Source organism: Scophthalmus maximus, chromosome 18 (genome assembly GCF_022379125.1).
Source record: "Scophthalmus maximus strain ysfricsl-2021 chromosome 18, ASM2237912v1, whole genome shotgun sequence".
In the NCBI taxonomy this organism is placed as follows: Eukaryota; Metazoa; Chordata; class Actinopteri; order Pleuronectiformes; family Scophthalmidae; genus Scophthalmus; species Scophthalmus maximus.
Window position 1 is genome coordinate 7,858,415 of NC_061532.1, and position 25,653 is coordinate 7,884,067.

A 25,653-nucleotide genomic window follows, 5' to 3' on the forward strand; every position below is an offset into this window, starting at 1 on the left:
TCACATCAACTTTTCAAGATAAACAAACAAGTAAACCATATATACAAGAAAGTAATGTAGCTCTGTGCACTGCGTCTTTTGTGAGCAGACATATAGTCTTTTATTTCATTGTATTATTTTCTGATGTCAAGCAACATGGGTAATGAGCTCCATGCCACCATTGCTCGACAATTAACTATCCTCTGTATTAATTAAGCTAGATTTATATGGAGGTAACAGGAAATGACCTTCTGAGGCCTGCCGAGAAAAATAATGATATCTGTCTGAGGAGAGGGGAGAGAGAGATTATTATAAAGTCATTATTATATTTCTAACAAAGCACATTTTTTAGAAATAGCTAAAAGATCACAACTCTATTATAATATAATAATGACAAACAAGTTTGTTGGCGAGAGAATGAACCACTCCAGATACATGTCACATATCCTAAATATTATTATTTATATTTTCTCATAAAACGTGTGGAAGTCAGTTGAGGTCTTGGGTCGGACTCATACTTGCAGTGCTTGGCATGGGGCCCCAGCGGGGACCCGAGCCTCCACTTTGAGACACACTGTAGTGTGTGTGTGTGTGTGTGTGTGTGTGTGTGCAGGGGCTGTCAGGCAGGGGCTGACTGACAGTCACCGCCGTGACCAATTAACGCCACGGCGCATCCCCTCCGAGAAAGTTACCGGGGTGGATCCACCCAGCAGCCCCTGCCCACAGTTACGCGTGGATACGCCTTTAAAAGGCTCACCATGTTGCCATCACATGCTCCAGCGCAGAAGTAGGATGAGGATGTCCTCGTTATGTAAAACGCGTTTGCTACTTGTGCTTTGAAGGCGCTCATTTTTTGGGAGAGTTTCGCAGGAGATTTCTGCACTTTGTACGTTCAGGAGGAGGAAGAGGAGGAGGAGGAGGAGGAGGAAGGGGGCAGCGGCGCTGCAGTCACGTCGAGCTGCTAGTTGTTGTTCGGTAGCAACACACTGGCTGGTGCGCAAACTGAGAGCTGCCTCCCGTGTTCATGCCAAGTGACGGATATACGCGACGTGTGTGTGTGTGTGTGTGTCGGGCAGCAACACTCGCAGGCGTGCTCGGCGTCGGGAGAGTAAGATGAGCTTGAAGGGGTGAAAAGAAAAGAGAGAGAAAAGAAGAAGGCAGCCTGAGCGAGGAAGGAGTGCTGCCTCCCCTCGCCAGAAGAGAGTTGTTCGCTCCGTCGCTTCTCCGCCACTCGTCGATATATTTCAAAGGGGGGGTTCGCTTCCTCGAGTGTGTTGGGAGGCGAAACATCGGCAACATTCGCGTTTATTCCCCCCCCCTCTCTCCCTCTCCGGTCGAGCTGCATCGGGGAGCCAGTCGGACGGGCGGACTCGCCTCACCTAGCCATCTGGGACAACAAGGTGCCCGACGGGCTCCTGGCGCCGCTGGAAGCCAGACGAGGTCGTGGACGACACGGAGAGCTGCGGTACGGTGAGTGGCCCCCCCGCTGCACATGGAGCTCTCTCTCTCTCTCTCTCTCTCTCTCTCTCTCTCTCTCTCTGTGTGTTAGTCAGAGCAGAGGCTTTGCGTGGCCAGCTTTATTATTATTATTATTATTATTATTATTATTATTAATAATAATAATTTGAGTCTGGTCTGGGGGACGTTGCAGAGGAAGATAATGGCCATGAGGATGAAGGAGAGATTCCCAGGGAGTGGTTCTCTGTCGGACTGGCCGTACAATGTGTGTTATCATAGCCTACCCCCCTCCCTCCTGCCCTCCCCCTTCTGTTAGGCAGCAAAGTGTAGTGTCAAAGCGATAATAGTGGGATAGACTGAAACAAGGTCAATGATGGTGACACAGTAGCCTCCGAGAGCACTCATATTGTGATTGGATGGATGGATCCTCTCTGCGCTCACCTGGATATCTCTCTCTCTCTCTCTCTCTCTCTCTCTCTCTCTCTCTCTGTGTGTGTGTGTGTGTGTGTGTGTGTGTGTGTGTGTGTGTGTGTGTGTGTGTGTGTGTGTACAAACTTCATGACTGTGGCATGTCTTGGGGCTGTAATTCGTATATGATTCATATTGGGCCTTTGACTCTCCAGCTGCTATAACCGAGAGAGAGAGAGAGAGAGAGAGATGCTCTGTCCAGGTAAATGAAGTGGCTTCACAAATGCCAGAGCAATTATCCCACATCACCGTTTGTCAATTAGGTCGTAAAGGCAATGAGCTCATAACGGATGATGCTGTAATGACATCATAGATTCACCTCCAGAGGCTCGGGGCTGTGCGGGATCAGTGCATGGTCATCAGCACATGCACTATGGATGTGTGCACTGTAAAAGTGTGCAAAAGTGCTGTACAGAGTTTCAAAATGATCTTTTTTTCATTTCTTGCCAGAAAGTGTGAGTGCAAATATATAGCCATGGATTAAAGTAAAACACGGGTTTAAAGAGTTTCATATGAGATCAGTCAAGTGTAAATATTTAAGGCTTCATGCAGAGCAGGTGTACAGTTTGCACGAGGAATGCCTGTGTTAAGATTCTGCTATTTACAGATATTCAATAGACTGTGGAAAATTCTGTTAACCAAAATAACAGTCTAATTCGAAATCTCTAACCTCTGTTTGTACATTGATTATACAACATATTGGCCCAATTTTTATATTTGGAAAGTTCATCAAAAAAAAACATGATTCAAATCTTTAATAAGCAGTGGTAGAAATATTGAGATCCTTTATTTATGTACTCTAAAACATTACTAGATATTATATGATGCATTGTCCTGTTGTGGCCGTTTGAGGTGGAGATACTTTTAACTTAGTCCATTGGTTAGGAACCAAGGACAAAAACGGTCACAAGTTTAATCTTGGGGTCATAAGATGAATAAATGAAGGAGGAAAAAAGTTATACCGCACAGATTTCTATTCATTGTTTAAATTTTGGACTAAATCAATTATTCAATGGGAAATACAGGATAATTACTCCTCTCTGGACCTCAGACAGTTATTTAAATGAGACCGTGTGAGAAGTTCAGAAGGGAGATGTGTCTTTGGTGAAATTGCTTATAATTCATAAACATGACAATTTAGACTCTGGGGTTGATTTGTAAGGAATCACAAGCCCAAAAAACCCAAATGTATTTTGTAATTTCAAAAGCATCTGGTGATAACAGCTGTCAAATACATGTAACTGAGTAAAATACAATATAATATTTCCTTTGAAGTGTAGTGGAGAAGATGTTGTAGTATAAAAAAGGAAAAAGTAAAGTTCAAGCACTTCAGAGTGTACTTAGTTACATTACTCGAGTACATGAACTTAGTTACTTTCTACCACATCAGGTGTCAAACTAAACTATAAAAAAGTTGGCATAATGTCAGAGGAAGTGTAGACTTAAGTGGCTCAGTGAAAGGAGCAGTCCATCAATTACACATCTAGGTCTCCTTTTCTACGAGTTTGACTGAACAATGTTAACCAACAGTCACCATGAGCCTGTGTATGCTCTCTCCTTTTCACACTATCATAAACATCTGTCTGTTTTTTTCCTGCCAAGTTTCATTTTTCTGGGCTGCCAGTGAAAATGAAAAAAAAGAAATGAAAAACTGATCTTCCGGGCCATGCTTTGACACACCAGTTTATTGTAGTTGAACATTAATCTTTAAGAGTTCCCTCAGCAGACTACTACTTCCACCACGCTGCACTTGTTCTACCACGGTTTCTCTTTGATCCGACAGACCACACCCCGCCTCACTAAACCAGCGTAAATGTCATAAAACTCAATATCAAAGTGTTTTAACGACTCACACCTAGGCCTGTCATTAAATAGCCAAGCAAGACTATTAACCGAGCCATTACTGTAAAGGCAATCAGCTGCGAATTAGCAATGGATTTCTGCCGACATACAAATCTGAATGCTTAGATAATAGGGGGAAAAAGGGCCATTTCAAACGTTTTTGGTCTAGTAGCCTGTTTTGGGATGTTATAAACATCTTTACACAGGGTGCACACATTATTCAATGCTTGTGGTTATTTGGATTTTTTCATTAGCCTTTTTCACAGCAGACATTTTGACGTGTGAAAGTGTGAAAAGCACAGGTGTAAATAATGAACACCTGGGCCTCTCCTGCTGCGACTGGTCCAAATGTCTGCTGTGGAAAGGCCCGCTTTACTTTGTGCACTGTTCAACAGAAATAGCTCACTATTGGCTTTTGGGAGTGCATCTTTCCTCCTGTGCTGTCTGTTTTTCCACTTATATACAATGCATAGTGTAGAGTTGTTTTAGCTGATTTTGAACAAAATTACAGAGTCCTGTGTTGAGGGATACTGTATAGCTGCTTTCCTGAACCGTTCCAGAGGGGCTGTTATGTGACAACGCAAATGTCCGTGAATGTTGCTCCGCACATTTTTCTGGAACTCTTACTGGCAAAATCTCCGGAAATTGTGCAAGTGAGCCCATGTGAGAATAGAGCAAGAACAATCTCAGGAAGATTCAGGCGAGTGAGTGGGCGTCACCTCTCGCCTGAATGTTGCGGAACTGACCTACTCGGACAATCTTGCGCTGCGTTCTTCTTACGTGAACGGCAAACGGAAAAATATCCGGAAATGTCTGAAATCGGCTAATGATAAAACCCATCCCTACTGTACAACTCTATACTGATAATTTACAACATTATAACTTGATTTTTGTTCTATAATGATTCAGACATGCACAGCGTAACACCATTTAAAGGGCTGGCAAAATATCCGAAGTACATGTATGTGAAATCTTCTAGGTTCTTAGGAGGAATGAGAATACATTTAATTTCAACTGTGTGTTAATGCTTCATTGAAATATTTTGTGCCCCCACGTGTGTTTACATTGGCTCAGATGTGATCGGCTTGGTACAGGAGCACCTTGCGATGAGAAGCGAGTTTAAAGTCATGCTGCTTGGTTAAATTGGAAAAGGCTTGTTTATATTCACTCACTGTCATTGTTCTGAAGAACCCTTGTACCTATACACCACGTACGAGTTCAATTATCTATAATTAATCACATCTGGTATTTTACATTCCTTCACAGTACCTTGTGAGTGTCGGTGCTCGACCTTGTGAATAACGTGAAATCGTGATTTGTGTGTGACGCCGTCCTTTTTACGGTGCTATATGTTAAATGTCATCATTAACCCATGGTGACCCTTTAACTGTAGAAGCTTTGCCCTGATTGTTGAATCAATTTTTAATGGCCTGCCATGCTCTGGGTCCACAGTAGCTCTGATGCCTTTAGCACACTGTCAGTATGAAATGGCATTGAGAAGTCAGACAAACAAGCTTTTCTTGTAAGAAACTAGAGAAAAACATTCACCAACTCACTGTTCTTACAATATAAATGAAAGGATGTTTACTATGTTGTGGACTCCCAACAATTTATAGTGAATACAATGTGTATTAATAGTCAGTTCTTTTGTTTGTCTCTCAACTAAATCATTGATTTTTCACACACTGAAATGTGCTTTTTAATATCCCTGGGCTGTAAAGAAAATAAATCACCGTAGAATATTTAGAATTGAAAGTTACATTTTTTTGAGACCTGATTTTTTTCACCCCTAATACATTATGACGAATGCCAGATATGCTGATGTAAAGTACAGCTGTAACCGCTGCTGGTAGTGGAGCCCAATTTGTCTCCTTAAGTGTCTCTTGTTGTTACAACTTCTACAGTAAATCACTTCATGAGCAAACTAAAGTGATATTTCCCACAAAATCAAAAAGTGTTTTCAGCGAAATCATTCAATGCCTGCAGACTTGAAAGGTGGCCGTTGAAACTTGTATTTTTTGATGACTCACAGTGATAATAACTGCTTCCATCAAATCCAAAGTCTCAAAACATCCACTGACACCCAGCCCGAATTTTACAAAGAGTAAGCACGCAGCTTCTCCGCCCTCCACCCTTTTTCTCCAGTTCACTCAATTACTTCCTCTGTAAACAAAAACCTGCCTCACAGCGAGTAGGCATTGCATTTTTTTCACAAAATGTGTGACAATAAACGATGAAACATCTCAGTCATGCCCTATGTGCACAGAGCAGTTATCCTTACCACCACCTCTGTCCTCAAATGAAATGTTCAGTTAAGATCAGGCTGTGAAATATTGGATCATGGTTAATGTAAGCATTTCATTATTTGTTCATATTGCATGACAACTTTGGTTGTGAAATCTTGGTAACAACTGTTTGGGTTTGGTCTCAGGGAAAAAAAAATATTTTCATGGTTAAAACTGTATTAAAGGAGATATATTATGCCTGTTCAGTTTTTCACTTTCCTCTAGTGTGTTATAGGTTTTTTGTGGATGTAAAAGTTAAAAGCCCTAAGTCCGCGTTAAAGTGAGCTCCTCTCCTCGCCAGAAAACACTGGTCCTGGAACTCCTGAAACTCCTCTTCAGTAGTTCTCTCGATACTTCCGTAAGATGGTGGACGTGCATAAAGCAGGGGTGCAGTCGAATTGTCCTTCCTGTCTACTATTCCTATCTATTATTCCTTGACCTCAGTGGAAAACATCATGAGGTCAAGGAAAGGTGTAAAGGAGGACGCATAAGACTTAGGAAAAGCCGACAGCGCTGCTCAGAGAATCCGACTCGACTTTCACTATACTACGTCATCATGCGACGGCGGATGTCATTGACGTGCGTCTGCCGTGGTGAAACTACAAATTCCCGCGGATGGGACTACAAAAAACACAGCGGCTCCATCAGCATGTTTCTGTGTTTTACCACCGTGTGACATCAGATGATTAACATGTAACCGTAACTTAAATGATGACGTACGTCCCTTCTCGGTCATATTCATACTCTTCTACTTTCTTCCACTTCTATTTCTGATTGAATCGTTTACATTTGTGCATGGCACGCCACGTTTAATATTGCTGCCGCAATGAATTGTGGGGCGTCTATATCTCCTTTCCTTTCGCATAGGAAAGTCCAGTGTACCCTATGCTAAAGGAGATGGGAAAGGAAGCATTGAAGCTGCTTTCCTATGCATTTAGAGAATTTGAGCAGCTCTTATAATGGCTGCCAACCAAATAGATCCGGGTCACTTCATGATTTAAGAAAACTTCCTAAGCCCATCTGACAATTCAACCGCACCCCATGTCTGGCTGCTAGTCTGGTACGCCAACATCAAAGCCGGGTAAAGCGAAAGCAAGATAACTTCCTACACGCGCTGGAAGCATTTGACCAATTACAACAGGGTGGGCCAGCTGGCCAATCAGAGCAGACTGGGCTCAGTCCAGGAGGGGGGCCTTAAAGAGACAGGAGCTGAAACCAAGCGTTTACTGAACATTTTGAGCATGTAAACCTTTTCAAGTTATAACCCAAAATAAATTATGAGCACAATATTTCTCTTTTAGCTGATTTCTGTGAAGTCCAACCCTCACTCTCCTTGATGCTTTCTTTTGCTCTCTCTTAGCTCCCAAAGGAAATGTGTGGCTGTTTAGCAGTTACACAAAACTAAACTTCAATAGTTCTTCTGATATACCCTGATAAACTATGATGAGCAGTGTCCAAATCGAACACATTACCTCCACATCCTTTCGTTCCGACAGCACAGGTTCCTGCATTGCTGCAGAATGTTGGTGTTGGATGGTAAACCTTCTACTGCAGAATCATTCGGCGTTAACATGATTCCTGTGGTTGCTGGGAATATAAATGTTAAGAACATGCTGTGCATAAGGATGTACAGCAGAGGGGCTGTATGAGAGGTCTCTGTTGATATTTCCATGCTTTCTTTCTGCTGTAAAAACTGGTTCCTATTAGGGACCATGCATAATCACTATGAATCCAGGCTGACCAGAGCCTTCAGTTTTTACAGCGTCTTTTCAAGTTTACACAAAATTGTTCTAAGAATGTAGATTTTGTGGGTGTCACTCAACACAAAATGTTATACCTGTTATTTACACTATCATCTCATACCCCCTACTTATCCCTGTGGACTATGATCAATACAAACCAGTTCATTTCTTAGGTTTACAGCTTTGACAGCAGAGATCTTTTCTCTAACAAAATCTTCTTTGTCTGCAGTTGTATGTAAAAAAAAATACAACTGTCTATAACATAAATAACATTTGGTTGTTGTTTAATTTAACAATAGAACTGATTGGATCAGCCTCCCTAAAGAGTGTGCGCCATTGATTATATGACATTGCAGTGTGACAGTCACTTGAGTCACTTTCCAAAAGCACAATAACCCTCGGCCTTTAACAGGCCCCTTTTTGAAGAGTTTGAATTGAAGTAATAAGCGTGTATATAACTTTTCCATTAAGTACGTGTATAATTCAGCTCTTTCAGCTTTTCTGACTTTCATCAGATATCTTGCCATTTAAAAAAGGAGCCTGGGTTTGGTAGCAGAGTTGCTTCATTCACTGTCGGCAGGTTTTGATTCTTTCAGATTACATAAGCTCCTATGCAACAAAAAAATGCCTTTCAAACCCTTCCGGAGCCGCAGTGAAAGGGGGAAAAACACTAATCAATACTCTGTGCAAGCCAGGTGCAATTAAAACAGATAGTGTATGACAATTGAGAATATTTAAGAGTGTTTTAACAAGCAGAGAAACCAAAACTCTTGTGCTTAAATTTTGCAGAGTTTCTGTACTGCACAGGGGAACTCCAAAGCGTGCAAGAAAAGGGGGTCCTAAACGTGTCAATTTTGTGGTCAAACTGAAACACAAAAACGGTCAATAACTGGTGCATTTGAGATTTGTGGCACCATTGATTTCAATTTAATTTGCATATATGTTCACTCATGTAAGATCAATACCAAACGCTGCCAACAGGCATGATCTGAAATGATGGAGTCTGGTGTACAAAGTTATTAGTTAAAGCATTTTTAATAAGGTGCTGTAACATTCATCTGACTTAGATGAGGGAGCGGCAGTGTGGACATGACTGTTGAGCAGGATGGCATTTACAAGTCGAAAGCGACAGCCAGGACCTTTTCCATCCTATGGAAGACATTAGTAGGTTGCAGATAATTTCATCAGATCTACCGCTGCCTTTTTTGTCCTCTGATGAGGACATTCTTCATAGCAAAACATTATAAAAAAGATGTGACTATAAACGGTGCCTCCAGGCCTCATCAATCCAGTTCCTGCCTCAGATGGAGATCCACCCATCCTCATTGTACTGCCAATATGCAGTTTACTGCATTACATGTAATGGATTACATAATCACAAACCTGAGTAATCTTTACAGTACTCAGAAGTACTCTACTGACATACAGTACTAATCTTAGGTAATTGCACTTTACTTGAGTATTTCCACGTTCTGCTAATTCACACTTCTCTACCACACATAGGGGATAGAAATATTGTACTCTTTTCTTAAATACATGTATTTGAAAGCTATAGTAACCAGTTACTTTGCAGAATAGAGGACAGAAAGAATTAATAATCGAGTTGCTGTAGCTGTAGTGGAGGACACTGAGGTCATGTTCTCTGTATTTACCCTTGGAATTTGAGGTTTTCAAAAACCTGCTGTGAGTTTAATTCAAATATTGACACAATGTGGGTATTTTGTAGACTTTTTAAGGATTAAACGTGATATATTAAAATTTAATTAAGTAAGTAAAGGAATATTGCCATTAGGATTTTATTAGCGGGTTTGGAGAAGGGTTTGTTGAAAGATAAAAATCACATGTATATTAAAGTTAACCCTGCAAAATGAAAAAATCTATACAATTATAGAATTTTATAGACTATAAAGACGAGGGTAGGGGGTGGACTCATTCAAAATTTCTTGCCACTGCTTATTGTAGATAACTGCATTCGGAACTGGCTCTACTTCCACCAGCCACCACACTGGTGCTAAACCGATGCTTGCATGTTAACGGAAAGCATTTGTGCTTTTATGTTTTGTTGATTAAACATCTCTATGATTACTATTTTTTACTTGTAGCCTGATTCTGCAGCTTGTGTAAAGAGTCTGCCTCTGTGTCTATAGTCAGACGACAATGCACAATGGAGTTTGCTTGTGTTTCTTGGGCCACGTTGAGGGAACACATGCGTCCTCCCATCTGGACACGTTGAACTCGACCTGTAGCCTCATTGGGTCATTTTGTCTCCAACCCCATGCAGCTTAAGAGCTTTATTACTATATGGCCTCCATTTAATGAGGGATGTAGACAATATGAAATAGGCTGTCAATGATGTTTAAAGGGTGTGAGGTTAGTTTCACCATTGTAAAGCCTATTGATTGGTTTATGAACTGCAGGTAGGACATGAAGTGTGTTTCGTGCAGGTTTCCTTTCATCGGCATCTCATAACTCATCATAACTTTTTAATTTATTTTGTGAATAACCATATGTCACATGCACCACATGGGACACTGTTGGTGTCGCCTCCCCGCTTGTCCACCCCCCACATGGATTTCTCCAGACGTGTCTTGACAGTCTGGTGGTTGACTGGCCGTGGAGCGGTCACGACAAATGACAGGGTGAGGCTGTCGTGGTGGAGGAGGAGTTGAGGTGGGGGGGGCAGCAACATCCATCGACCGTGATGTAGCGACGTGCGGTCTCGTGTAGTCCAACCAAGTTCGCTCGAACACTGCGAGTATTGAGTTCCCCGTCGGCCGTGTCCGTCGGTGGAGGACGGGGCGTCAAGCGAGGCCGGTCCGTGTGGCAATTGGTGCCGATTAAGTTTTCTACAAATCGGTGGAAGCCCAACCAGGAAGAGCTCGCACGCACACACACACACACACACACATCTCGCAGGCAGCGCCACCGACCGTCGTCCCTCCACTCCTCCCCAGCGCTCCCAGTTACGGAGCTCTGCCATCGCACCAGTCCGCCCCCCCCCCTCCTCCTCCTCCTCATTTGTTCGACGGTTCCCGGCTGGCAGGAGGAAGCGTGTCGGCGAGCCGTAAGTTACCACCTCGACGTTTCAATTGAATTTCTTCTCTTTTTTGCTGCTGCTGCTATTTGGCCCTGAATGTCTGAAGTTGGTCCGGCCGAGGAGCGCACAACCCATTTTTCGCGTCGTGCACCAGAAGCGATCCACCGGGGCTCGAGCCGTGTCCTCCCGGGGCTCGAGCCGTGTCCTCCCGGGCTCGAGCCGTGTCCTCCCGGGCTCGAGCCGTGTCCTCCCGGGGCTCGAGCCGTGTCCTCCCGGGGCTCGAGCCGTGTCCTCCCGGGGCTCGAGCCGTGTCCTCCCGGGACTGGGATCCGGGCAGCCACCGCGTCGGTGCAGAGCAATCCGGTCCGTAAATGTGATCGGGAGGGTGACTGCCCTGTATTTCGCTTGGTGTGTGTGCGGGTAGCCCCCCCCCCCCCCCCCTCTCCAGCCCATATTTAGAGCCTGGCTACTTCAGATGGGCAAGCTACGTCAAGCTCTACTGTATCCCATCCTGCCGTAGTCCTCAGCCACTGTATGGAGATACATCTCTATATAGATATATAGATACATATATGTATATATTTACGTGTATGCGAACCCTCCTCGACATCTCGGCGGATGGTGTTGTGGATCCAGCGCAAGGCTGCGCGGAAGAAGACAAACAAAACAAACACCCCCCCCCAGCGATCTGATGTTTGACATTCTTGTAGTAGTCTTCCATGTGCTCCTGATGAAGCTCACCGAACAACGCCTCGAGTGAAACCTGCCCGTCAACAGCAGTGACAGGGAGAATGTAAAGAGAAGAGCCCACCTGAGTCCGACCCAGTGGGGCGACCTCACCCAGGTGGCTATGTGTTTTTGATGTGGTCCTGCCTCCACCTGAAACGCGCCCCCCCCCCCAAAAAAAAAGCCAAGTGATGAAGTATTAATTACAGGTGCACTATAGGCGGATGGCGGTGTGTGTGTGTGTGTGTGACCAGGTGATCTGGAGCAGAGGGTGAAATTATTCTGCAGGGTGTTTGGGTGGTGGCCTAATGCAGTGGTTCCTGAACCTCTCTGGCTTGTGATCCTTTGAAATGAAGCCGTGTCCCTTTACTGAGCCGTGTGTACTCAAGAAATGTCTCATTTGAAGGGTTTTTAGAAGCTTAAAAAAGGGTGTCCGTGTTTCACAAGGATGAGAAAATTCATTAGGGACTGTACGGGGGTAGGTTCCATGTTTGTTGACTTTTGAACGTAGCAGTGTGTATGTTCAGAGAGCAAGGGAGGTCTTTCAGCTTTTCATCATACTAGAGGTATATGTTTTTAGTCATTACTGGGTGCAGCGCTAACTTCACCAACATTGTAAGGTCCTGGTCCTGGTGGCTGTTACAGGCCAAACCTTCAAGATATTCAAAGAGAAAAGTTCTAGTTTGATACATTTCTCCTAAATATATGGTTCTGAGAAATTAGGGGGAAAGGAGTCCCACAGACTCAGCTCACCTCCCGCCCGAAAAACATTCAAACAGTCCCTCGGAAAAAAGGGATTACATAAACAATTAATAAATATCTTATATAAACTGTATTGTATTTGTAAAAAGATATATAAATATGATTTCCTTATTATTACTCTACAATCTGTTAAAATCATATACTTTATCACATTTCTGTATTTTACAGAGTTACCCATTTTCAAAAAATGTAAAATGAAAATCCCTCACTGGCAAGTTTATAAAACCGTAGTTTTATTTGTTACCAAAGACAAACAAACACATAAAAGCATCTATTGCAACACATCTACATTATAGTGTAGAACAACAATCAGCTGTTCCCTTACCACTTCTAAATGCTAAATAAGGGGATTGAAATACAGTGTTTCCACAGAAATAAACTGTTTTCAGCGTCAGATGAGTTACTGTTATTCTTATTTCCTATAGACCCCCTTAGATTTAAGGTAGTGCAGAGCCATGGGGAGGTCCCGATCCACAGTTTGGGAACCACCAGCCTAATACATTGAACCTGTAGCCTGTTACCACAAATACAGGCTTGTGTAATGTTCTGAAAGCGACTGTGGTATTGGTATTCACTTGTGTTTGCGTGGCATTGTGTGTGTGAACAATTGAATTTCATTTGTGTGTCCTGATGCTGTTGAATCATTATTTAAATTCATCTGGGTAGCTGATTTGCACACACATTCTCCAGAGTCTGCAGAAATCTTACATGTCTCATAATAAAAAAAAAAAGGATCCTGGTGAGCCTGCTGCTTGATGCTCTGATTGCAACTGATGATCTGTTTTCTAACCAATTAGAGTCAGAGCGCGGGGCCATTGATCTTTCTATAAATGTGAAATTACTTCCTGGGGATCACTAGGCCTAACTGTTTCTAAAGAGGCAAATTGCTGTTTGACCAGAGCGCTGCCACCTGTGATGCTATCTCACAGGTTGCCCACCTACACTTCTCGGCAGTGTCCCATGAACGCTGCTGTGAAATTGTCTTTAATGGTTTCATGGCACGATAAAAGGGTTAGTTTCAAGGCTTTTGAAGTGGTGCTGTTTCGAGTAGAAGATATTAGTTGGACGTCAGAGAACTACTTTGAATTTTCATGTATTTGTTAAACATGAAGTGAAAACACCTGAATTTTTGGTTCCATTCAGGTATTGAATTTCTGTCCCAGTCGGCAATGTCACACCACGAAACTGATTCGATCTCGTCAGAGAAGGACAGTCTAGAGTTAGGCGTCCGGTGAACGAGGAAAGACGAGATGAAGGATCACACATCACTGGTAGATCAGTGACAATAAAAATATGTGTTGTTTCAGGGTTTTTCAAGCTATTGATTGCATGTAAATCTTATATTTAATTTTTTATGAAGAGCAGTGTATTAAAAAGTGTGAAATGCCAGTGGATCCTGATACAAGATCCATCTTCCCATTGAAGTTTTCAAACAGTTATACATAATTAATCGGGCTAAATAAGAAATCTCAAATTGCTTCCATTTTCATTAACCCTGGAGCTGAACCCTACTGCCAGGATCACCCACTCATTTCAATCCTATGGCGCCTTCATGATGCACAAGCCCTCAGACGAGTAAGACAAAATCAAACATGTTTATTGTAGGCTGTGCCAAACTCTCTGGTGTTGAATGTTGTTAAACTGCAGAGTAATCTGCATCAGGCCTCTCAGTGCCGCACACAGCCACGCTAGTGTGAACAGAGGCCCTGACCTGTAGCTCCCGAAGTGCAACTGTATACAGAAAGAATTAGAAAAAACTTTCAAAAGCTGTAATAAGACTTGGGATGGTTGTTTCTCAAACTGATCTCTTTTAATATGATCAATATTACAAGCTCAACTGGAGGAAATGTTAAAAATGCACAATTACTGTCTTGCACAGAAATTACAAAGCACATGATGTAAATATTCATGTCAATAGTCTTTAAGAGGGGATTTCATTAACTGATTATAGCTAATTATGGGGAGTAATCGGGTGGGACAAGGCACTCTTCTGAGTTTGGAAAAAGTGTCAATTTGATTTACATAATGAGTTGAACGATGGAAATGTGTAGTTACATTTGGTGTTTCCTTTTTTGTTGCAGAATCTGTACTCTAAGCACAGCTTGGAATGCAGATCTTTCACAAGGCACAATATACATTGTATACATTGAGCGCTTTGGGTAACTGAAAAGCGCTTTATAATTTCAATAAATTATTGTTATTATTATTATCTAAAAATACACAGCTTTTACTATTTGGTTGGTTATGTTTTTTTTGGATATACTTTCTCAAAAACTCCCAAAGTAATTGTTTGCTGCTCATTGTACATTTAATTACTAAATGATTTCACGGTGACATTTATGTTGCGACATACAGTAGATGAATGCATGAGGGCCTCTTCGACGAGACGATGAGTAATTTGATGAGATGAAATTAAAGTGATGCAATGTGACTTTCTTTGAAGTGGCTTTTAGTCGGCTTGTTTATCTGTCTTATTTTACTCAGTGGAGTTTAATGTTGCGGTGAATCTGTTTTGACACTTCTCTTTCAGACTAAATATTTCAGACTAAACAATTGGCCTTAACAAGATGTTATTTACATGCTGTGTGCACACTAGGTGATGAGGCAACAAGTGCAGTGAGTGAACGACGGAGTGCGTCAGTTTCTTCAATGCAATATAAAACAGCCACACAAGCACGTTCTAATGAAAGGAAACAGGTGTACAATTCCTTGAGCTATTGATTACAAAACCACTCAGTTGGATTTACTCCTCATTAAGCTTCTTTATGTATTGAACCAGAAGTTGTCGTTGTATTTTAAATCCAAGTTGAAGGCTTAGGTGAGATAGTCAGTGTCTTTGTTATGTTTGTGTCCCTTGGTTATTGCCACACCATAAAAAAATCTTCCAGCTTGAAGTTGTTTTAAATAATGACGGCAAGATGTTTGAAATAATGTGAACAGCCCCTGCTTGGTCCTTTTTACACCTGATACCTCTCCCTGACTGTCTGCCCTGACCATCAGTCCTCCGATCGGTCAGTGTGGTCAAACTTGTGGTGCCTGCTGATCTCAACAGCTTCTGTGTAATTATGAGTCACAAAAGTTTCTAGAAGATTTCAAACATGTGTAGTGCTGAACCAACTCTCTATGGATCCATTAACATATTTGATTGTGAGTAACTTGAACTATGCTGCGCAGATCACCACTTGTTCTTATGTGTGAGTGTTGCACGGACATGGTAAAACTAGGACAAACTAGGTTTTTACCACTTTCTCCTCTCTTCTCTATAGGCCCTGTGGAGAAGCATGTGATGACTCACGCAAGGCAGAAGGGTTCCCTCAGGCAGAGCCGCAGTAGTGCTGAGTGGTCGGACAACTGTCCTCTTTGGCCACATGGTGGCACTATGGGCGGCGCCTGGCCTGAGCGCTCTCTACGATTTGGCAGGACAAAGAAGATATGTGATGTCATCAAACAAGGGAAAGATAGAGGCAAGAAGATGACTCAAAAGAGAGAGAGAAGAGAGAAATCTGATCAGAACAGAAAACTTGACCGACGGCGTGACAAGAAATTGGACAGGAAGTTGTATCCCTTGAGGGGTCGGGCTGGGGGTTCAGGTGAGGAGGGGCTCAGCTGCCATGTCCTCCTCACTCGACTGGAGGAAAGCATCCGTGAAAAGAAGAGTTCTGAAGAAAGGGAAAGCCACCATCCACGCCAACAGTTGTCCCTCAAACTCAAACCCAAACCCAAAAAAGGGAAACGCAATGAAAGACGAGAGGCGAAGAATTCACCAAAAAACAAATCAAAATCTGTCGGCCCAAGTCATGGGGATTGTATTGATGTCTTACAACCGCGCAAGCGAAGACTGGCGTCTCTCAATGCTGAGGCAGTGAACAGTCTTCTGCTTGAAAGGGCTACTGACCCTCAGCCAGCAGCCAAACAGGCCAAGAGACAGGAGGAACCCACGAATGGACGGGGTTCCCCACATGCAGACTCAGCCAGAAGTGGTGTACCCGGAGGTCTGAAGGCTTCACGAGGTCCAAAGGCTTCACGAGGTGTTAGTAAAGTTCCTACGTCTCCTAGACTTGAACTGTGCCAAAGCTCTAAGATGGTCAGGAAGGCCAAAGTCAAACGTGGTGAGGAGAGCGGGGAGATGAGTCAGGAGAGACTGGATGCTCCTGCCCCCAGACGATTGGCTGGACTCAACGCCGCAGCCCTGCTGAAGTTAACCAGCTCCTCTGCTACCAGCAAACAGAGATTAAAGGCTTCACCCACAGCTACCATCACATCAGACTGCAAGGCTCCGACTGCGGTCTCAGCCCCAAAGCAGGACTCGAGAGTAAAACTCGGACACAAGGGGCGACCACAAAAGCAGAAGGGTAAGAAGGCCCCCTCCCCGCACACAGACTGCACAGCCTGCAAGGAGAAGGCAGACTTTGAGTCTAAAGTGGACTGGGAGACCAACAGCTGCACCCATAGACTGACCAAACCAGGCTACCAGTCACGCAGCATGCTAGCATACCCGCTAAAGCAAGTGAAGGAGGAGCAGCTGGAGACCGAACTGAGCCCGTACTACTGCTGTCCCCCAGAGGGCTCAGTGGAATACTGCCACCGTTTGGCCTTCTTTCTGGGCCAACAGCCCTACGGAGAATCAAACGAACAGCCCATTAACACAGCCATGACCCCTGTGAAGCGTGAGTGCCTCGTAACCTCACCGTCCCTGACCCATTCCCACCCGCACACGGCCCTGACCCTCAGCCCCCACCCCTGCCTCTGCACCGCTGACCACTGCTTCTCCAGTTACTACGTCCACATCGCCCACCCGACACACACTGGAACAACGTCACCAGCCCTGGCCTCACGACCTCTGAACTTTGCCCCTTCCAGTTTGTGCCCTAATCGGATGAGAGGCCCCAAGCTCCTGGGTTCGCGGCTGTCCAACGCCTCGGGTCTGGCCCACCCCGCCTACTGCAACTCTGTGGCTTCGCCCTGTTATGGTGATGCCTGCGGGGTCAATGGCTACACCTACAGAGCCATGCCTCCCGTCACCAGCAGGGGGTGTTCTTTCAGCACAGGATGCACTGGATGTACACATAGCATCAAAACAGGTGAGCGGAAAATACAGATTTCTGTCCTTCATCTTGGCCAAAAGATTTAAATGCTTGTCCTTTGAATGTCCCTCAGGGTTTCTATTTGAATACATTAAGATATAATGGAATTCCATACAGTTACTTAAGGTCAAATGAGCTAATGCAACACATTTAGCCTTTTCAGTAAAATTTGGAGCAGGTTCAGTATTTCCCCCAATTGATGACAAGTTCATTGTTGTTCTGCCTCTTTGATTCACTCATCTTAAGTCCTCTTTGTACAGCTGTTGTTATGAAAGAAACCCTTATCCCAGTGTTATGCTTGGATTTAGCTATTACTTGCAGAACTCAAGATCCCTTTGTTGTTAGATGTGTGCCTCAAGCTAGTTGTGTGGCCGAACAAGTGTGAACATTTCTGTTTTTTTGTTATGTTTTTTGTTGTCTATTGCTCAAGGCTCTGGCTTAGATATTTTCCTGATAAAGAGGCCCATATGTAATATGTGTAATACACACATACAGTATATTGAATTTAGAAGGCCTTATGAATAAGATAAGAGATGTAGGTTATTTTTTTGAGCTCATCCAGTAACCTTTGCTGAACAGCAGCAACAGAATCACCTACCTTAAGTTTGCTGGCACGAGCTACGACATAGGGACTAACCAAACTGGGCCTTTCTGAGTGGAGTTTGCATGTTCTCCCAGTGTCTGCGTGGGTTTTCTCTGGGTACTCTGGCTTCCTCCCACAGTCAAAAGACATGCAGATAGGGATTTGTTTAATTGGAGACTCTAAATTGATCAAAAGCTTGAATGTGAGAGTGAGTGTTTGTTTGTCTCGGTATGTTAGCCCTGCGATGGGATGGCGACCTGTCCATCGATTGTTTGGACTTGGTGGAGATAAAAGCTCTATTGAGTGCCATTCTAGTTTCATTATGGATTCTGTGTTGTATATCATCTGTAAGATTGTTATTTTATTTCATCTTTGAATACGTCTTTGCTCTATAATTCAAAAGTGTTATTTTTACCCTTTACTTTTCCAGAGGGTTACGCCTCCCCTCAGGGTGACCACAGCCCCTCTCTTCTGGTGTCCCCCTCCCTGCCCGTCTCCAGCTGCCCTCTATCCACTGTGCCCACTTCCACCCAGACTAAACCCCACCTGCTGACCCCCCTGTCTGGGCGAGACCAGCCCCAGGCCAGGTTAAAGCTGGCCAGGGAATGCCCTCAGAGCACCAAGCCCTCCAATGGCTCCCTGTCCATAGGTCGCACACGGCTGCCTCAGAAACAGCCGTCAACCGTGCCAAGCCTGAGCAGCACCAAACAAAAGAAAATCAGCCGCAGACGGGCCACCAATGGCTGGCGGCCGGTTGGAATACCCTCAGAGAGGGATGTCTTCATTGCGGTAGGTTATTTGTGAGTGTGTCTGTAAACAATGGCGATGAGCTACAGATTAGAGAGGGCCTCTTGTCTGGTTGTCTCTTGTATTCTCTTGTATACCGTTACCTGATGATACCCTGTTTGTAGAAACCTCAGCATCCATACAGCTGCTTGGAAAAAGGGAAAAAAAAATCAGCTCATGTGGGAAAAGATAATTGTGTTTTGACCACATAGCTTTGTGTGACAGATTCCTGTTTGTGCCTCTGCACCAGCAACAGCTGTGACTGGAGGCATAATTTTTTTGGGTTGTCTGTCCATCCATCCCATTAGAGTGAGCGCGATATATCTATAACACCTTTTGGGAATTTGGCACAATGGTTCACTTTGAAACAATGATGAGCTGGTTTGAATTGTCTTGTTTAATGTTGATGGTAAAAGGTCAAAGATCACTGTCAATGTGACCTCACGTCCATCCCACTCTTGTGAATGCGATATGTTGGTAACGTCTGGAGGGCAATTTATTACGTCTTGCACAAACGTCCACTTGGATGAACCAATTGGAATTTGGTGGTCAAAGGTCAAGGTTACTTTGACGTTACTTGAAATTTTCAGACAAATGTCTAATTGGATAAAATTATGACATTTTATACGCAAAATAAATGAAAGTTCATCTTCGTTGTGAATCTTCCTGTTCTGTATGAACACTTTCCTGGCCATTATTCAACGTCATAACTCATGACCGGAAGAAGATTGTGACCATATTTCCTGCAACTTGACTGGTAGGCAGAGACACACAACTGCAAAGCGGAAAATCGAGTTTCCTTGTAATGATAATTATATGTGTACGTGTGTGTGTGTGTGTGTGTGTGTGTGTGTGTATGTGTGTGTGTGTGTGTGTGTGTGTGTGTGTGTGTGTGTTTTTGTGTGTGTTTTTGTCTATCTCAGGGAGAGGATGTGACGGCCCTGCGGCAGTGTTATGAAGGCGTCGAGAGGGACGGTGAAGTGATACATGTCAGAGACACTGTGCTGCTGCGATCGGGCCCCAGGAAGAAATCCCTCCCATATGTTGCCAAGATATCTGCGCTGTGGGAGGACCCCAAAACCGGTAAAGGAGATGAGGAGGAGGGAGATTATTTAAGATACAGTGGTTTGAGTGCATGGACGGATGAAGGGGCATATGGTCATGGTTGTTTACCTGTATCTTTGTGTGTGTGTGTGTGTGTCACCTCACTGTCTCAGGGGAGCTGATGATGAGTCTTTTCTGGTACTACCGACCTGAGCACACCCAGGGAGGCCGAGATCCCAGCGCACACTGTGAGGTGAGGCTTGAATGGAACAGAGCAAAGAATTAATTTCTCCCTGTGTTTAATTTACAGTTCAGCAGGAATCGTCAAAAACATTCTGAAATTCTGTGCCTACCCTCTCAAATGCAAATCATCGTAGCTATTATTAAACACACAATCACATTTTATTTGATTCATTTAATTCACATAATAATTTCTCAGACCATTATGGAGACCAGATATTTTCATCAAAAAAATACACTCAATACTTTTCCTTCAAAATCTTCACTACATATATGAGTAAGGACAGACATGGATGTAAACTGCAACTTGACTGGCAGTAATTCTATTTCCACAATGAATCTTTATTTCATAATCCCCCTTTTCATGAGCTGTTTTCAGACAATGAAGCAGAGCACGGAGATAATTCTTCTACTAGTGTGCTAGGCTGGCAGGAGAAACTGCGAGCACTTCAGGACAATGTTCAGTGCATGACTGGAAGCAGCTACACTAAAGTCTTTGTCTGGACAAACTGAACATAGGCAGTTATGTGACTGTAGCTTCGGTCTGAAAGAGCCAACTGGTGAAACAAGTGAAACAAAGTAATTGTAAAAAACAAAAGAGAAAATATCATATTGAGTTACCGAACAGTTTTATTGCTAATGTAGATATAATTGTATTTATTCGTATGATTACTAATCTCAAAATGTCATTATATTATTTAATTCTAAACAGTTTTGCAGTCCATGGGTTAACTGAAAATATTTACATTTCCATTTTTTTTACCAAGAAGAAGCTAAACTAAAGAGCAATACAGTATATCCAGATAATGGCAGTCCCATTATATTGAACACATAAAACCAACTTTTGGAAAAGACATTAAATACGTAATGCTGTGTTGTCCATGTCTTGTGCTTTCACATTATAGGTTATAATTTAACATATTGTGTTTCACTGAGACAGAAAATATTACTTCTTCAGATCAAAGAAAGTATTGCATTACTTGTATTACATATTTATTAGTGTGCTCTAATAAAAATGTTGTGATCATCAATAATTTGTTCAGCATAAGTAAGATGTGATGTTAATGATGTCCTGTATATCTGTCAGAAAATAATGTACTAGGAGCTGAACCAAGTTGCCGTCTAAGCACAAATATTTAGACACCGACTGTAGCTGGAGACATCATTATCTTTCCCTCAGCAGACCTGAAACTGTCAATAGTTGCTTAGCTGTTCAGTGTAAGCAGAATGGTGATACCTCTGCCACCTCAGTAAAACAAAAAAAACGAAGAGAGGAGAAAAATTTCACCCTCAGTGAAACACCTCTCACATTTTTGTTCACGGTGGATGTTTTGCTGCGTGTTGTGTGTTTGCGAGTGTCACGGGCACAGTTCCATTCTGCATGAACAATTACGGCTCCCTCTGTGCTCACAGTGGAAAAGCTTTGTCATTTCTTCAGCCTTCAGCCCGCACAAGAGTAAACACTTGATGCTGATGTGACATTGTCCACCCACTGTTTGTTTCAGAATGAGATTTTCGCCTCTCGGCATCAGGATGAAAATAGTGTGGCCTGCATAGAAGACAGATGCTATGTTCTCCCTTTAGCCCAGTACTGTAGGTAAGTGAACAAACACACACACACTCACACACACACACACACACACACACACACACACACACACACACACACACACACACACACAGAGCAATAAATGTTCGCAGGCGCAAGTCTTTTCGGAAGTCTCCCTTTAATTAACACCTCGGCTTCTGAGATAGGTGGAAGCCTGTTTTTCTGACTTTCTAATAACACATTGGTGACACTGCAACTCTTAGTGAATTTGAGGGAACAGTGGATCATGAACATTTGCTTTGAAATCCTTTGTAAATATCCGTTTCAAGTTCTGTTGCTTGTACAAATAAGAGTAACATGAAGATATATTTGATTTGTGCTCAATTTCACAGCAGATAATTGAGAATGTCACCTGTTAATTTTTTTTCCCTCTCCTTTCCTTGCCTAGATTTTGTGCCTTGGTGAAGCGGCGCGCCGAAGGCGTCCCATCTGGCAGCGCCAGCATGGTGCCCTGCTGCCCCGAATTCGCGCCCCCCTCACACCGCTGTGTGCCCACAGACGTTGACCCCGAGCTGGTATATCTCTGCCGGCACGTATACGATTTCCGCTACGGACGCATCCTGAAGAACCTGCAGTAGAGGATCGGGGGTTTGTCGCATCTTTTGAATTAATCATAGCAAAAACTCCCCCCTTCTGCACTGAGGGGGAGTTGAAGGACTGAAGGCCCGCTGTCTTTTCTGCTGGTGACCTCGTGGTCAGAGGGAAGGGGGACGATGGGGCCTGGCTGGTTTTGGCGAAAGGACAGGTGATGCAAAGTGTTGCAGCACAGATCGTTATGAAGCACAGATCCCTTTAGTCGAGTACAGAGGGGGTTACAATGTGATAGATTAATCCATCTCAGTCAGGGCACTGATATTTCCTGCTTTTGGAGAAGTGAGGAAGGGACTTTTCATTCATCAGCTTGAATTTTTTGGCTTCCACAATACTCTGAGGTTACATAAAGGGTTGTACACCCCCCCCCCCCCCCCCCCCCCCCCCCCCTTTTTTTTCCTGCCAGGAATGGTGAACGCCAGGATGAACTTGGCTCCTGTCAGGACCGCGGTTCCCCCAAAGCATCTTAGCACAACAATCATGTTTGTTCCATTTGTAAACCAGTGGCTTGGGGATGGTCTGCAGCTAAGGTGCTTCTGGGGGAAGACAAGCCTGCACTGTCAGCTCAATGTTAACGGTGTTCCCCCAGCCAGGGTGGAGGAGCAGCTAATGGAGAGTGTCGTCTTATTTCCCCTGATTTGAGTTTGTCTCTGTGAGTGTGTGTGCGAAAAGAGAGTGTTGTCAGTATGGATAACTGGATAAATGTGTGTATGTGTGATGGTTCTTTAGGAGGCTTTCGGGCAATCAAACCAAACAAGCAGCTTTAGAGGAAGTTGGTCTCTCTCTCTTGCTCTCTCTCTCTCCGTCCTCTCTCCCGTGTGCCACAGCACACTGACACTGACGGAGACATTTTCATCTCGAGTGACACTCTGCGTAAACTAAGTTACTGTACCTGAAGGGGTTATGTGAGGAAGACCTATCCTTGCCAAACTCAACTCCAGAGTGAAGCTTCTTTAACTTTCGGGACAGGACACAAAAAAATGTCTGGAAACTGATTTAACTAATTAAAACATGCGCAACAATAAAATAACCACTTAGATGTTAAGATTAATTTTTCTTCTCAGCCACAGTCCTAGTTTGGAGAAGTCTTTGTTCTAGAGAGGCCCTTTTCAGGGTCCAATGGAGAGAGCCCCCTCCTGAAGAGCCCCTTATCAAGAGGAGGGCCACTGTTTACGGATTTGTTTTTCTGCTTGTTTTGTTTTTTGTCATATTTTGTCACCATTGCTGTTCCCTGAGACTTGCCTTATGACTTGCAGGTCCAACTGTAGGCAGCTAGTCTCACCACACTCGACTAGGAAGTGGTAATATGGATTTTTTGTCGTCGGCTGCTGATCAACTGAGTCGGCAGCGAAGTGTCTTGTCCAAAACCCCAAAGATATTAAGTTTTTATTATCATGTAGAGACGGAAAAACATAAAATCTTCACAATTAAGAGGCTAAAAACATATTTGTATTGGTATTTTTGCATTTAAAAAAGATAATTGCTAAAATAATGATTAGATTATCAAAATAGATGAAGATAAATTTTTCTGTCAATTGTCAAATTTTGCAGCTCTTACACTGGTTAGAAAAACGGGGGGAACTTTTCATGTTGTCGACCTGCTTTGCTCTAGCTGCTCACTTTTGCATCCTGAAGTGCCACAACATCTGGGAAATGTCTATTCTACCTGCTCTAATTCTACACACACATTGATTTCTTTCTTCTTCCTCCTCCTCCCCAAAGACAAACCAAAGGATGTCACACAAGCCAGAGTCCCTGTCTCTTCCCTCACACTTATTCCTCCCCCTGCCCCCTGTCCCTTATTATATTGCACTAATCCATTCCCTTAATTATAACAAACATTAAAAAAAGCTACTAATATCGTCCCGGGGGGGGCATACTGTTTATCATTTGTGTGTGTGTGTGTGTGTGTGTGTGTGTGTGTGTGTGTGTGTGTGTGTGTGTGTGTGTGTGTGTGTGTGTGTGTGTGTGTGTGTGTGTGTGTGTGTGTGTGTGTGTGTGTGTGTGTGTGTGTGTGTGTGTGTGTGTGTGTGTGTGTGTGTGTGTGTGTGTGTGTGTGTTTTGTAGAGAAGGAAACAGTAAAGATGTCATGGCTGCTTTTGTTAGTGCAAACTGTATATTTCTATAATTTCACCTGTAGAGGAGTCGGCCTGTGTTGTTTTCATCATGTTACCTGATGCACAACTTGTTGAATCCCATGGAATGTAACCAGTATACATATACACTTTTTGTATATTACTAGAGTCATTCCATTAGATTTTGTTCAATCAGCTCTGACATACTTATATGAATATACAACATATATGTATGTATGTATTATGTATCCACACTGTTAATGTGATTAGGTTTCAGACAGGCCTGTGGACGAGGCCTGACTCCCTGTGCGGACGAACATGGCACCGTGTTAGACGTGTTTGGATTGCAGGGTGGCTTGCGGGCGGGGGGCGGGGCTCGGGGGGTTGATACCTTATTGAGCTGTGGTGTGTTTTTCACACTGCACTCTTTTCATTGCCTTTGAACCTGCAAGTGTTTTTACTGTCACTCGGAAAACGAGTGGTGTCGGAGTGTGTGTGTTTGTGTACCTTTAAAAACATAAAGAGAACCCGATTGCTTTCCTACATGGCGAAACGCCCCAATCTTCAACATTGGACAAGCCGTTAAAGTTTCCAACCCTCTAAAAGCCATCTTTGACCTTCCCTCTATTTGAGCAGCACGACTCCTAACAAAAAAATTGAATCCTGCTCAATGGGGTTTTATTTTCATTTCACACCCAGATTCTTCAAAGAGGTAATATATATTGTCCTACTTTACAATTTCTCCTTATTAAGAATATTTTATTATGTCCAATTCCTAAGATGGCATATGCAATATATTTTTAGACTATTACTATTTTTGGAAAATGAACTTAAAAGAAAAATCAAGAAAAGAATATGCATTATTAGTTTTTCTTTAATTCAAATCAGTTTCAAATCATCGAAGCGTTAATTGACATTTGACCAAATGAAAGAAAAAGGAGAATGAGGGGAAGCGAATGAAACTCCCTTCCAGCCGATTTCTAATGAAGTGTACATATCTGAATCCAGGAAGCACCGGGCACTCTTTAAACGAGCAGACAGCCAATGCACAGTGTAGTATTTTTGCAAGATCTGTAATAGTTATATTTAAAGTAAGAAAAAATATTTAAATGGAGTAAACAGTACAATATATTAAGATTTCAATTTAACTTATTTGGAAATACTGTGTCTGATTGATGGACTATATCTTGTTTCTTTGTTCTCCAGGATTGAAATGATTTCTGTTTATTTGTAATTTATAAAATTAGAGATTAAAATGACTCGAGTGGTGGTTTTGACAGAGATGTGAAGGTTGTCTACTTTATGTCATTTAGCTGTCAGGATGTTGAGACCAAGAGCAAAT

At 43.1% G+C, this 25,653-nt stretch overlaps 1 protein-coding gene across 4 annotated transcripts; it reads left to right on the forward strand.

Moving 5' to 3' along the window:
- Window positions 1-751: 751 nt before the first annotated feature.
- Window positions 752-24,146, forward strand: LOC118289856 (bromo adjacent homology domain-containing 1 protein). 4 transcript variants are annotated; one of them, XM_047328575.1, is made up of 8 exons: window positions 752-1,449; window positions 15,566-17,380; window positions 18,397-18,755; window positions 19,676-19,835; window positions 19,970-20,049; window positions 21,542-21,633; window positions 22,034-22,233; window positions 22,643-24,146. In XM_047328575.1, the coding sequence occupies exons 2-7, from the start codon at window positions 15,586-15,588 to the stop codon at window positions 22,221-22,223; spliced, it is 2,676 nt and encodes an 891-aa protein (XP_047184531.1). In that variant the 5' UTR covers window positions 752-1,449; window positions 15,566-15,585; the 3' UTR covers window positions 22,224-22,233; window positions 22,643-24,146. The 4 variants fall into 4 exon arrangements, with proteins under 4 accessions (XP_047184531.1, XP_047184533.1, XP_035472869.2 ...); XM_047328577.1 differs by lacking the exon at window positions 22,643-24,146 and having other exon boundaries at window positions 752-1,444; window positions 22,034-22,620; XM_035616976.2 differs by lacking the exon at window positions 22,643-24,146 and having other exon boundaries at window positions 753-1,449; window positions 22,034-22,620.
- Window positions 24,147-25,653: the final 1,507 nt, after the last annotated feature.